The following is a 14,701-nucleotide window of genomic DNA, read 5'->3' as shown; positions in this document are numbered from 1 at the left end:
AAGTGTTTATGTCTGGTTCCTTTTGCAAATACAAAATTGCTCCTATATTTTGCAGAAAGGTTACTTGCAATTTAGTTTAGTCTTATCTCAAGTGTACCAAAACATTTGCTCTAGAAACTAGACCAAAAATACCTGGTTAGAATTAGTTTTTGCAGTATATCAATTCAACAGTTCAACAGTTTTCATATGTTCATAATCATATGACTCTTTCGAATAGGACTCTGTCTGATATGCGAGGTGAGTGTGCTGCTGTTAGTCAACTGCTGCATGCTACATGCCAGAACTTGGAGACCAGAATACCACAAAAGAGTGGGTCGGAGAAGTCAGCACTGGAGATGCAGCTGAAGGACAAGCTGAAGGAGACCATGCAGCTTCAGGTTTCCTGGGATGCAGAGAAAGTTGAACTAAACTCCAGGTAAAGCCGTAGCAGTCTTTCTACGTAGCCGTATTTCTTCAAAGCAGTTACATTGCACTTAATAACTTTCAAAAGCCCAGAAATTCTAGAATATTCGTTAAAATGCAGAAACAGGAATCTGTAATTTGCTCATCTGCTTGAGTCTTTAACAGACACAAACACAAATCTAATCTTTTTCGGTACCATTATTTACCAATCCTGCTTAATCTACAAACTCAGTCTTTCCAAGGAAGGATGGGTCACAGCTCGTCCAAGGTTTATTAAAAGCTTTGATGTAATGTCGGAGAAAAATTTAGGGAGTATGAGGAAAAACTCAGCGTCACAAGGCCGTAGCTGGAAACCGTTGTTGAATGTGTGTAACCTTCAGGTTTCAGGCAGTCCAGTGTGAGAATGTATGAGAATCTGCCATTCCACAGGGATGCATGTAGCCACGTGGGATTAGGAGTAATACTGTTAACAAATAACAAACTCACCCAGCAATCAAATCAATAGGTTCAAAGATTTTTTGGAAGAATTCTTGAGGAAGACGCCAACAGCAAGCCACAATCACAGTGGAACAGGTGAGGATCTTTTACTGCGCACTGGAGGCGGGGCTTTAAATAAGTTAGCAGAGTTTGGGCAACACAGGAAGTGGGCCCGCAAAAGTAAAAGTCCTTTACTAATTGCGGGTTACACTTGGTAAAACATGGTCTCTCAACAGTTACCCACCACATCCAGAAACGTAACCTGAAACTGTTGCTCAAGAAGGTCACCTAGAAATTAAAGCTTTTTGTGCACAAACTGGTTTCAGATGAATGAAGACATTTTACATAAAATTTGTGGTCGCAGGAGTCCATCTGCTTTTGTCAGATACATGCATTACTCTTTGAGTTGTGCTTCGTTCATCAAAGAGAGGAAACATCCTCTGCTGTAATCAGGTACTCAGTAGAGAATGTATGATGGTGCATGTCTGTGGAATTTCAAAGATACAGTAGCGAGTAAAAAGATACATATTCTTTTTTTAGCTTCGTGTTTTTATTTTCAGTTGACCATTTTCACTTTATCGGGTTACAAGCCCAACCTTTTCATGGTCAAGGTCTCTGCAAGCCCCAAGCAACTCAAGGACATGGATAAGTATGTCCAGATCTTAACCTTGGAGGGGTCAACATTCTGAACCCTCCATCCCCACAGTGAAGCATGGTGGTGGAAGCAGCATGCTGTGGGAATCATTTTCTTCAGCATGGCTAGGTACTCTGGCCAGAGTTGATGGAGATAAATGCATGACAATTCTTGAAGAGTTCGGTTGAAAATCAGAGGCAATTTTTAAACCGATGTGACTTATTCCCTCTAGATCCATTCTGACTTTGCTTGAGCTATTTTGGGAGTAAGAATGGGAAAAACATTTCTCCCTCTTAATAGGTAAAGCTGGTAGAGATGTGAATACTTTTGTATATACAAAAAAGATATGTATATACAAGAAAGATGTCATAAAAGTATATACTAAAAAAACTAAAAAAAGGGTAGTGTCTTGAGTAAGTATGGCAGATGTGCCTATATCCCAACTTGAATGTGTTACTAGACTCAATTTGAAGATTTTTTTAAATTGCATAAAGAGGATCATCGAAAAAGATCATCTTCTTCATCGAAACTGCATTTTGTATCAGTTTAAGGTACTAATTAAATAACTGTTAGAAATAGAGTTCGTAGAACATGAAGGTCTTGCATTGAATATATTCTGAAAACGTAACAGTCATCTGCAGACTTTATTCCTTCTAGCTTGTGATGTTCCAGACCTTTTTTCCCTCCTGAACATTTCAAATAGAAGACAACTAAGAATGTTGGTGTCTTTACATCTCAGATCTAAGCTGCTTTTGATATGATCATCAAAGGTCTTTGTGAACTCTACAATTTCAGGTGCAGAATTTGATAGTGTTGATGGTATTATAGGAGGACAACATGCCAATCTTTGAATTTGTACAGTGTTTGAGGAGGTGTGTGTGTGTGTGTGTGTGTGTGTGGGGGGGGGGGGGGGGTGTCTGTGTGTGTGTTTTATATTTATTTGTATGTGTCTCCTTTGTATAATGATCAATTAGAATCTTGGAGCTGTCGGATACCTTGAACCACTTCCAGAACCAGAACAGTGAGAAGGATGCAAGCTTTCACACCATGCGTGTGAGTCTGGAGAAGATGGTAGGACTCTGGAGGAGGCAAATACACGGGCAGTAATAAGGGCTAAAATTGGCTTGAGTCTGTACTGCAGGCTTGATAAACTCCACAACTTCCTAGTCTAGAGGGCTGCAATCTGGGGAATGTCAGACTTGCCCCATGCATGTTACTTATCTAACCTAAATGCTTTCCTCCTTAGGAGATGATGAGAGCAGAGGATAGAGCAGAGATGGCAGTAGTTCACACTGAGGTTCAAGGCCTGCAGCACATTTTATACCAAATACATCAGGTCAGTACAAAATGACATAGGCTATGTGCACACAGCAGTTCTAGACTCTCAGTTCCAATTTTTTGCTGATTTTTTTTCCCTTGTTCATACATACAATGAACTCAACAAGACTTTTGTATGAACAGTTTATGTTCACAAAGGGATCAACATATGCAGAAGAACGTCTACGTCTTACATCAGCTCATTTTTATGGAAGTACTGATAGACAGAGCTGTTTATGGATCAATTTTAAAGTTTATTCAGCAGTGGGAGCCGACAGTATTGTCACAAGTTAATAACAAAACAAAGGAAGCTTCACATTTCTCATGTGACGTCACACTTCCATGAACTTTGTAACTGACAGCCATCTTGGTAGGCAGTTGCTACGGAGTTGGTATGACAACAATAAACAGCCACAAGGTTAGAACTAACTTTTGCCTATTTCCTACTCAACCTATAAAAAATATAAGTACATTACAATTATCACTCAATTACAATTTTTGAGTATTCTACCCACCTATACTGCTAAGTTAAGTATTGATATTTTCTGTAGTACTCACTGACAAACTACCTTCTTTAGGCTAAGACAGACATGTGGCCTATGTGTGTGTTGCTAGATGTACTTACTCTGCTGACAATCAGAACCTTGTTATGAACAAGAGTTCAGGCATCCTTTAAAAAGCTGTTGAAACGCTGATTGCATGCGTCCATAGATTTCAGGTCATGAAGCTCCTCCAAGGTATATGCACTCTTTTGTGTTCACTTAGTAGTGAATTATGTCAGAGTTGGCGATCGGAGGCAGCTTGTCCACATCGTCGGACATATCTCCATTATCTATCTCCTACGGGTCGATCCTGACAGCAGCGATTTTGTTGGTATACATTTCTCTTGCACATTGGTCAAGAATGTTGGATATACTTTCTTTTTGTTGGTCTCGCAGCCATGGTTCATATATGCCTGGAACTTCATTTACCTATCAATATGATGCAAAGAAGTAACACAGACTTCTTTTGTAATTTCATCATCAGCATTTTCTCATTGTCTCACAACAATGATGTAAAAGTCGAACATGCCTCTTCAGACTGCAGACACTTTGGAAACAATCAGACATGTATACAAATTAGTACCACATATGGAAGTGACACTGATTGGAGATTGGAAATGGGTCGATCTTTCCCTTTTACGGCCTCTCATAGGTGACATAACGGAAAGAAAAACTAATTTACCTGCCGTGTGAACGCAGACATTCACATTGATTCAATTTTTTTTTCTAAAAAAAGATTACGTTTTTTTTGTAACATCTTTTTTTTATTCTTCTAAATTTTCAGTTGGTTCAGGGTGAGAACTCTGACTCTGAAAGTATGTCCACCTCACTTCCCCGTGGCAAGTTTCCGTCAGAAAACAGCACTCTCATGGCTGTACAGAATGTACTTTCTAAGCATCTGAAAGAATCTCAGGTATCACAAATTCCTGCTGTATAAAAATGTTGTGTCAATCCTTCTTACTAATGATGATTCATTCACACAAACAAACACAGGAGGTGCATGCCCGTTTGACAAAAGCTCTGGAGCAGGTGGACACATTTAAAAAGCAACTTCAGGAGAAGAATGATGAGAGGACCGAGTTGGAGCAGATGATCCAGGAAATGCAAGAAAGACATCAGGAGACTGAAAAAGCTCTAGAGGAAAGCCTCAAAGAAAGTAACCAGAGTCTCTACACATTGGAGCTCCTCTCCAGGTAAATTTTTATAAAGCAGCTTTTCCTTTTTATTACCCACAGGATTCCATGAGTATTTGCAAGAAGAAAAACCCAACTAATGTTCACATATTGTACAGCTTTGCAAAAAGACATACAGTATATCTTAATCTTGTCCTCTGTGACCCCGGATTACTTCATTCTTTTGTTTTTCTCTGCCTCCTTCATTCTGTGTGTCCCACAGTGAGAGAGGGAGGCTGGAGAAGCTGCGTTCCGGGCTGCAGCAGGAGGTGGACTCCCAGCGAGCAGAGCTGGATGTACTGAGGAGTTCGTCACTGGACCTCCAGAGACAACGAGACCTCCTGAGGCAGCAGAGGGAGGACCTGGAAACGCAGCTGTCACGCCAGCACGCAGAAGCCCGCAGAGGGTACATTCGAGTTCAAACAATGACCTTTGCATAACAAACATCCTGTCAAGCCCAATTGATTTCACGCGTCATGTTGTTAAAACTCAGATCGCTAGCACATGTCAGAAAGTTGAAATTCTAAATGATTTTTATAGAAACGCTTCTACTAAAAGGTAGCCTTTCTCCTACAGTATTTTCATGATGTAGCTTAAGAAATGTTAGATTATCCGAAGATTTGTAATGAAATAAATACAAGAGTTTGGCATAAGGCAACACGATTTCTCAATTTTCTTAGGTGGAGATATTTCAAGGTTTTGGGATTTTGGGAGTTGCTGGAAACACAGCAAGCTGGAAAAGACTTGTATCAATTAGCAAGATGAGAGAGATTGAGTTGGAAAGGACATGCTGCAAGTTAATGATTAAGGATGGTGATGAAAGTGCATTAAGAGGTGAGGACAGTGTTGAGAAGATGGGAGGAGTACGTTCAAAAGCTGACGAATGAAGGAAAGTGAGAAAGAAAAGAGGACAGGTTGAGGAAATGGAGTGAAACAAAAGGCACATGAGGACAGGATGAAAATTGGAGAGATGGATATGGAAACCAGTTGTTGAAAATGGGTTTAAAACAGACGTGATCAGAATGAAGTAATGAAGTTAATTTAGTACTTATGTACTGTTTGTTGCCCTGCGACAGACTGGCGACCTGTCCAGGGTGAACCCCGCCTCTCGCCTGGAACGTAGCTGGAGACAGGCACCGGCAACCCTCCCAACCCCATTAGGGACAAGGGTGTACAGAAAATGGATGGATGTACTGTTTGTGAGAATTTGTACTTTACTTGAGTAGAATTTGTTTATTTAAAACCTAAAAAAGTTCATTACATTTTGAAATTAAAATCAAACTTTCTACTTCACCTCATTGCTCTAAAGGCTTTCATTGCTTCGTTGACAGTGTTTGTGTAGTTTGTGTCTAATTTGTTCACAATGTAAAATGACACACTACACCCCTCTATGGTAGGTGGCGATATGCAGCTTGAAACCGGTTTCGAGAAGAAGAACAAGAATCCTTTGTGTCCCACTAGTGTTGCCTTATTGGTAGTGTTCTAGATGCTCAAAGTGTCTGAGTGTCTAGAAAAGCTAGAAAAATGTAAGCCTGGTGCATTATTCTTGATGATCTGTGATCTTTCCACTATTGCAGAAAATTTTCTCAGTTATTCTCGACTGCCGTCCCATGAAATTCATTATCAGTAAACTTCAAATTTTTGAGTTTAGAGGATGGATAGCAGCAGAGATTAAGTAGAATAACCAAAGACTTAGGAAAAGTATAACTACTTCAACATGTTTTTTACTCAAGTATAAGTAAGACGCAGTTGTCCTAGAAATTTCTCAAGAATAAAAAAAGTATTTGGTAAAAAGGTAACTCAAGTACTGAGTAGCTGATCAAAACATAAATTATTTAATATTTAAAAATTACATCATCAGATGGACCAAAATGTAAGGTTAGAGTTGGTATTTTAAAGACCAAAATGAAAATAATTTATATAAATTACATAATTACAAAATCAGGCAAAAGAAAAATTTTCCAAATCAATTTCTTCATAAATAAATCTTATGAAACCTTTAACAACAACTGCAGGTGTGGTGAATATTTTGGTTAAAACAAGCTTGTTCTTCATTCAGTGAAATTACTCACAATGGTTAGTGTATCCAGAAATTTTACTCTAATGAGAGTAGCGATACTTAATATTCATAATAAAATTACTCAAGTAAAAGTATGAAGTACAGAGTTGAAAAAAATACTCACAAAAGTAGATTTTCCCTCCAAAAGCTACTCAAGTAATTGTATCCGAGTAAAAAGAACTAGTTACTACCCTCATCTGGACCGCTGATATATCAGACTGTGGAGCTGAAAGGAGGAAAAATGGAAGACCACAGAAAAGTTTACATGATCAGGAGTCTGACAAAAAAAAATTGTGTGAGAATTACATTTTGATATATTTTATATTTCAGGGAAAGAGCTTTAGAGGATCTTGAGAGCAAATACTCTGATCTGCGGAGGGAACTGATTACAGTGAAGGAATCTCTGGATCAAATTACTCTGCAGAAGGAGATGCTGGAGGATGACAAAGCCAGCCTTTCTTTGGCTCTAAGCAAGGTAAACTATTCTGCCAGTGAGAGCGCAATGCTTACATTCGATATATTTGTGGCTCTTGGAAGTTTGTGCGACTGTTGTAATAATGATTGACTCCACAGATGGAGTGTCACAGTGCTGCACAGGAGAGCCTGCTGATCAAACTGCAGGGTCAGCATTCTACCCTTAAAGATTCTCTCATTAAACTGGCTGCTCTTAGCGAAGGTCTCGCCAAAGACAAGGTGGAGCTTAATCGCATTGTTCTTCAGGTCAGTCTCTGTGGATTTTCGCAAATATATCGATGAGCGGCAGAGCGAACAAAGCGAAATTTCCATCTCTTTCAGACGGAAGGTGAGAAAACGGAGCTCAGCGAACGCAGATGTGAAGCTGAAGGGAAGCGAGCGGCAGCCAGAGAGGACGCAGCGCGAGCGCAGAAGGAGATGATGAACTTGCTTGCTGAAAAACAAGCCTTTGAAAGCTCCCACATTCTACTGCAAGAGCTCTGCCAGAAGCTGGAAGCGGAACTGAGCCTCCTGCACAGGGAGAGAGCCGAGGCCCTGAAGAAGCAATCGGAGGTCAGGGCTTGTTGGTCATTCACACCCCTCCTTGCTCCCACCACCTGGGAGAACTGTGCTTACGTTATTAATAGCTTTCATCACATTCACGCAGCTTGTTTTTGTTACACTAAAATGTATAGGAGCTCATACAGCATTTTTTTTATTATTATTATTATTTTCTAATTTTGTAGAGTTTTCTTTGGAGCTCTTCTGCTGTGTTTTACGAGTGACTTGGGAGATTACAGCCACAGGATACTCAGGAACAAATGTGAACTGGAAAAGATAAATAGATAGACATTCAATACCCAGCAGAGGTCTTCCGAAAGCACCAATGAATTAACACCTTAAGTATTCCCATTCTTCCTAAATAACATCTCGCCATTTCGTCCTGCAAAGAATGAAAAGAATGCCTTCCTGATTTATTATCTGTTCTAAATGTAATACCTGGAGCTGTTGATCCCCAGTTAGTGTTTAAACAATTTGACAAATTCCATCCAAACATTTTTAGGAAACCTATCTGCAAAAAATAAATCAACCTTAAATAAAACAAGCCCTGTGTGGCCTCTAGAGTACTATGCTTGTGTTTCATCTCCTCACTGGCTGCTACTCTCATCCATAACATGTAATTCATCCTTTTCCATATTTACCTAAGGAGACTCTAAGAGGAATGCAACGATAATATTTGGTTAATGTGAGCTCATTTTAGTTAAAAACCAGATTATATCGATTCTTGCTTTTGTAAACATTCTGCTTCAGTACTGTTTTAGAGTACTTACTGTTACATAATGTCAAATTATAATAATATCTGCCTAAACATAACTGAAATAGTTATTGGCCGCTTGGAAAGAAAAAAATTCAACTTAGAAAAGATTTTGTGCTTTTGTTCACATAACGAACAAAGCCACTGTTCTCGAGTCTGTGAATGTTGTCCGAGAAAATAGCAGAAGATGTACAACATTTTTATTTCTCCCCAATAAATACAAGTTTCCTAGTGGGAAAAAAAACACATTTACAGATGTGTACAAATTTGTTGGCAGACCAACAGGCTTCCAATAAATTCAGATTTCATTGCAGTGATATAATCTCACAATAAAGGTCTAATACAGATCTAAGAGAATAAACTACAATCCAGGGAACACAATACAATACAAGAAATAAACACAATGGCAACAACTTTCCAACAATAAAGAACAAAGGGGAAATTAACTTAATGTGGTAAAAATCTTTCAAACATAAATAAGGAAGAAAGAAAAACAAATAACAAAGGAAGGCTCGTGACAAATTTTTAGTTTTGTATATAGCGAAGGGATACATCATCATTTGAAACCTGTACACATGCAGAGCATTAATGTTCAGAACTCTGCATTCTACCACACAACTTTATGAGGACTCCCCACGATCAATAAAATCTGCTATTTGGAAACATTTCGGTTTATCCTTCACCTACAGAAGCGATGAAGAGAGAGGGGTAAACCAAACTAAAGCAATACGGAAACTTTTTTTCAGCACCATGAAGGAATTTAGTTCACTCCACAATTTTCTAATTACTGACATGAAACACAATAAAGCAGGACCGTAGCACTTGCCCAACCCCAAATGCCATGGGAGACTTTAAAGCAGCAAACAATACACTGGCACTGTCCACCGTTGGGAGAGGTTTCCCCAGTGAGAGATGTTTCCACACCTGAACACGTTTTTATTATCAATTTCCAAACAAGAACAATGATGGTTTCAAGTGATTACACGACTCTCGTGGTTTACAAAATCAAATCAAATCTCTGGACAATTCTAAAATGGCCACCTTTTGAAATACTAGAACATATTGATTAATTATTGAACAGTAGAGAACCACGGGACAAAGTAGTAAAATATATCTATAAAAACCCAATATTTTTTAGATATTTTGTTTACTTCTTTAAGGACAAGCAGGCACAGACAATGGATGAATACAATGGATAGATATTTACGTCTCTTGGTTAAAACATACTGAAATCCTACTGAACCTTGTGTTTGAACACAGGGTTACGCCCCTGTTGTACCCAACAACAGGGGCATTGTTGGGTACAACAACGCACCACTCCTTAGTGGCTAAAAACACACATAATCACTAACAGCCACGGTATAGCACCAGCGGGCCGACTTTAGTTCTTTAAACTAAATACTAACAAAGGCTAGACTTTTTGGGCAAGTAACTAGATCATTAATTGTTAAATGGTAATACTGAACATGAATGTTCAGTAAAACGGCATTCCTGTAAGCAAATTATTACACAACATGGAAATAACAACATAGCAGGATGTTAAGTCACAACAAAAATGAAATAAACAAGTATAAACCACTCATGGCCTTCTTCCACATTCTACCTACAGCTTAGGCTAAAATATTTTGGAGTGTGAATGAGAGTAATTCTGAAATATCTACCTGGTTTCTCCCTGCAATAGATAATCTTTTTGTCACCAAGTTAGAGTCTCTTCTGGATCATGGTCCCTGCTGCTGGGCTCTGGTCTAACATCGCCGCCTTCGTTTTGTTCTTTTTCTTGTGATGAGAAAGATTTCTTGTAGTTATAGGAAAGCAACAGTGAGCACGACTAATGTACAGTGATTATAGAAGGTGGGTATATCCCTACCATTATTAACTAGCAAGAGATGCAACATGGGTAGCAACATCAGTATTCTTGTTAACTAGCTTACTTTTATATATTGGCATGAGAAGTTACTGCCTGTTAACAACAGATTAAAAAAAGACAGTAAACAAATGTATGGGCAACATGTACAGCACATGCACAGCCCCCATCCTTAACTCTTACTGGCACCCATCCATAACTTTTGGACAACTGTACAATTGTAATCTTTAACAGGGATGCCAACAGGCTTCCTGCCACTTAAAGGAAAGTTAATTAGAGGATAATTCTCTCCTGTTCTGTTTATGAAACCAGAGAAACTGTTGGAAGGTGGTAAAGCAATTCCTTATTGGTCTTAATTGTTGTTGCTCGACAGATTTGTGTCATCATATTTTAAATGACATTTGGAAAAAGTCAAACTCTTAAAGCTCCAGTATGTAACTTTTATTAAAATATATATATTCCTTTATGTATTTGTTGAAACAGTCAATATATCATGACAGTATGGTGTGGGAAAGATAATCTGTGATTTAAAAAAAAAATCCTAGAAACTAGAAAGAACCAATGAGAGCTAGGAGGCGGGTCTGAGCGGTGTCAATCACCCCTCTGTGTGGCGCTGCTCATCCGCCCTCTCCTTCACCCTTGCTCTTTGTTACGCTGCAGCTTGCGCAGCCTGTCAGGAATGCTCAGGCTTGTTAGCATAGCCACTGATGACTGCAGATAAGCAATTTTCCTGTAATGGTAAGTTGTTTCTTCTCTATTACCACATTTAGCAGCGAGTACATGGGGTTGACTGACAACACTAGAACCTTCCTCTTGACTTTGATTGGCTGTTTTTGGTCAAGATGACTCGGGAGCGGTGCATTTCGACAGGCGACAATAGTATGTCAGGGAGGAATTGGAGGAGATCAGTCTTTTCACAAGTGATCCATCTCATAAACATATTGTCACAATATGGGGTCAGTTTTAACAAATATGTGAAAAAAAACATACTTCGTCCATAATTCTCACTTTTGGCTCCCTTTAGCGAAATGCCAAGCTTGGTATCAGTTTTTGGAAATTGGCCTTAAAATGTCTTGAGATTTGAGGATCAATTTATAAACCTTGTGTCTTCCGTGTTGGAATCCATGGAACTGTATACTGTTGCATGTGAAAAAAGTTTGTTTGATTGGGTTTCTATTTGTGAATGTCCATGTTCAGGTCAACAGGCAGATGCAGACTTTACAAGAGGAACTGTGTGCATGCAGGAAGGAGCTAGAAGAAAAGACCACTGCTGTAAAGACAGCTGCCCAACATAGGGCAGCGCTTGCCAAGGACAAGGCTGCTCTGGAAGTCGAACTAAACTCTGCCGACCGAAAAGTCTGTACTCTCACACAGGAGCTTGTTGCACTGAGGTCTGTGTACGTCTGTGTGTCTTTGGGGTATATATAATTATTCATTGTCTGTCATTTTGACTGCCAGGGTAAAGAATTCCGTCATTTTTACCTGTTATTTTTAATAATGACTTATTCAGCTGCATCTAATTTTCATTCGGTTTAATTATTATTCAACAAGCGGAGGATCCACATGCTTGTACATATGAACACCTGCTATAGTCGTAACACACACCTTCAGCTGGATCTGAATTGTGCAACCGCTTGCACATAATCAAATGTCTCCAGGTTTTGATGTTGAATCTGCGCTCTGGTAATAGACACTGGTATTACATTTCTCCAATTGAAGTGATCAGAAGTTGGCAAGACTAAAACCAGGGTTTTCCATTTCCACAAGCACTCACTTCAGTGGGAGGGAATCCCATGCATCTGCCCCAAGTGCTCAGTTGTGTGGTGACAAATTACAATTATATATATATATATATATATATATATATATATATATATATATATATATATATATATATATATATATATAGCCATGAATCAATGTAGGTACCTTGACTTCTCAGTCCCCAAGTGTGTGTGTGTGTTGGGTTAAGTAAAACCAAATGGCATTGTATATTTTAAGGCAATCTGACCTAAAGTGAATTTGGATTTCTAAAGCAGAGTCTCATGTAACAAGAGTCTACAAGTAAACTAGTTTTATTGGAAGCTGTGTTTGAGGTGGATTATTGGATTTTATGATCTTCTCCACCTTGAGTTTCAAAGGTCCTGGGTTTTTTTTTCAGAGCTCAGTGCCTTTTTATTGCTTTGTTCCAGAGCAGAGAAGAAATCCCAGGAGGAAACTATATTCGAGAGCCAGGAGCTCTCCGCATCCCTGGAGGCCAAGCTCACCAGGCTGGAGGGCGAGAGATCCAGCTTGAGTCTGGCTAACGAGGCCTTGATGCGTGAGTGGCTTTTCCCTCAGAGGTCTCACTGTTTTCCATGCCAAGCCCCTCGGCCATGAAGCTTTTCCAGCCATCCACCAGAGATCCATATTTCAGCCCTGAGATCTGTAACAGCTGGACTGCAGTATCACCAAAGCTGCTTTCTCAGCTGACCCTGGTCTCTCTGCTACATGCAAACACACATGGATCAGATAAATAGTGCTAAGCTCCAATGTTCCGGGTAAACCCATGGCTGAACATGGGCTGCATATGCAACTCCCCAAAAACATGTTAATAATAACACTTTAACATCTCTTCATGATGTACAACTCAGTATTTCATTACTAGCCTGGGGTTCACGCATTTATTTCTTTGTGCAGGTGACGCTGCTCAGATGCGTGCGGATGCTGAACAACAGCTACAACAAGCTGCAAAACAACAAAGACTGTTGGAGGAAAAGCTGACTGAGGTGGAAAGAAATGCCCTTTTGATGCGGAACAATACAGAGCAAATTCACAGAGAGCAGCTGGAAGCCGAACATAAGCAAACGGTAAATCATCAGCCTGTGGACCATGTTGCGGCACCTGGTGCAGCACCTGGCTAGTAAACAATTTTAATTTATGTGCACACATAATCACCATTGGTTACAGCAGCCTGCATTTATGTCATTATGATGACAGTCGGACATAAAACATTAAAAGGTCTAACCTGCCTTCAGTTTGTGTTTACTCCTCTCCATTTGTTGGCATGTGTTCCCACATAAACTCACCATGGCTTTAAAAATAACACCAGCGACTTTGTTGTCGTGGGCATTCGCATATTGAAGATATTGTTTCCAGATTAGAACTGAAGTGCGTGCCGATGTTTGACGTTTTAACAGGAGCAGCAGTTTGCAGAGCTCGCTGTCCAACAGCAGCAGACTGAAGAGCAGCTACGCGTGCAGTGCGAGGAGCTGCGTGCGCACAACCAGAGGGCGCTGCAGCAGGTGCAGGATGAGCTGGCAAAGCTGCAGAAGGAGTTCAGCCAAAGGCTCCTACAGGCTGAAAGCAAAAAGCAACAGGTGGTTCCTATTTAAAAATACATTTGTCTTTGTTCAAGTATTTTCGAATATGTTAAAGAATTATCCTATATAACACATAGTTGTATTTTAAAACTGACAGTAAGTGGAATACTGTTCAGTACAGGACAGCATTTATTGGTATTCTCTTGTAAAACACTTACTGTATCAAATCTCAAGGAAGGTTTATCTAAACTTGCCAGTTCCACATGTGCAAAGTATTTTATTGAGATGTTGGAGCCCACGACCAGCAGGTGTGCATTTGTGAAGTGGAAATAAAAATTTTAACTGTTATGTCTATTCATAATCAGTTGCATCAATCCCTCATCTTAAAGAATGAGCTTTTGTTTTGGGTTGCCTTTACCCAAGCTCAATCAGATAGGATGGAGAGCATCAATGAACATAAATTTCGAAGCCTTTTCTGACTAGACCCCGTTATGTCACATGTTTTTCACATTTCCATAAAGGATAGCTTGAGGGAATCCATGACCTATAGTCACACTGTAGACAGATTCTCAGACCTGAGCTGTGAATAATAATAATAATAATAATAATAATAATAATAATAATAATAATAATAACTTATCTTATAAATACAGCAGAGAAGAACAGAAGAAACCAAAAATGATGAGAATACAAACATAAAATAAAAACAAGAATACAATCATGTATAAATCACGGCACTAGACCTGCTACAAACATCTCCATAGCGTTACTCTTGAAAGTGTTTGCAATGTTCCTTGTCGTGACAATATGTTTTGTCACTTATTCTCTCAAGCAAACCTCTGAGGGTGAAGGTTTGTATACTAATGCAGGTCACACTTATAGCCGCAGAATGCAACTTTCTTAAAATAATATTTACATGTATGTTAAAACTGTTAACATGTCATAATGCCATAGGATAAGCGTGAGTCACATAGTGACGGTATGTTTCAGCAAATATGTAAAAAAAATTAATTTTTATACAAAAGTTTCAGGCTGCAACTTTAATGTTCTCCTTCATAGCCTATTGTTTGTGGTAAAACTGACCTTTTCTTCCACTTCACAACTACTCATTAGAGGAAAGTAGAAGGATCAGAAAACTTTGGCAAGTCACTATTGGCCCAAGAA

General features: G+C 39.2%; 1 protein-coding gene across 1 annotated transcript in view; it reads left to right on the top strand.

Annotated features, from left to right (window-relative positions):
- crocc2 (ciliary rootlet coiled-coil, rootletin family member 2) overlaps positions 1–14,701 on the top strand; it is a 31,604-nt gene that overhangs the window by 780 nt on the left and 16,123 nt on the right. Inside the window, 13 exon segments of the mRNA XM_032572592.1 lie at positions 218–415; positions 2,488–2,584; positions 2,760–2,849; positions 4,157–4,285; positions 4,366–4,565; positions 4,768–4,950; positions 6,934–7,078; positions 7,177–7,323; positions 7,399–7,629; positions 11,433–11,626; positions 12,428–12,555; positions 12,915–13,084; positions 13,415–13,594. Of these exon segments, the coding sequence (XP_032428483.1) occupies positions 218–415; positions 2,488–2,584; positions 2,760–2,849; positions 4,157–4,285; positions 4,366–4,565; positions 4,768–4,950; positions 6,934–7,078; positions 7,177–7,323; positions 7,399–7,629; positions 11,433–11,626; positions 12,428–12,555; positions 12,915–13,084; positions 13,415–13,594 (2,092 nt within the window).

This window comes from Xiphophorus hellerii, chromosome 9, assembly GCF_003331165.1.
Source record: "Xiphophorus hellerii strain 12219 chromosome 9, Xiphophorus_hellerii-4.1, whole genome shotgun sequence".
In the NCBI taxonomy this organism is placed as follows: Eukaryota; Metazoa; Chordata; class Actinopteri; order Cyprinodontiformes; family Poeciliidae; genus Xiphophorus; species Xiphophorus hellerii.
The sequence above is the reverse complement of the archived record's forward strand: the minus strand, read 5'-3'. Positions and strand labels throughout refer to the sequence as shown.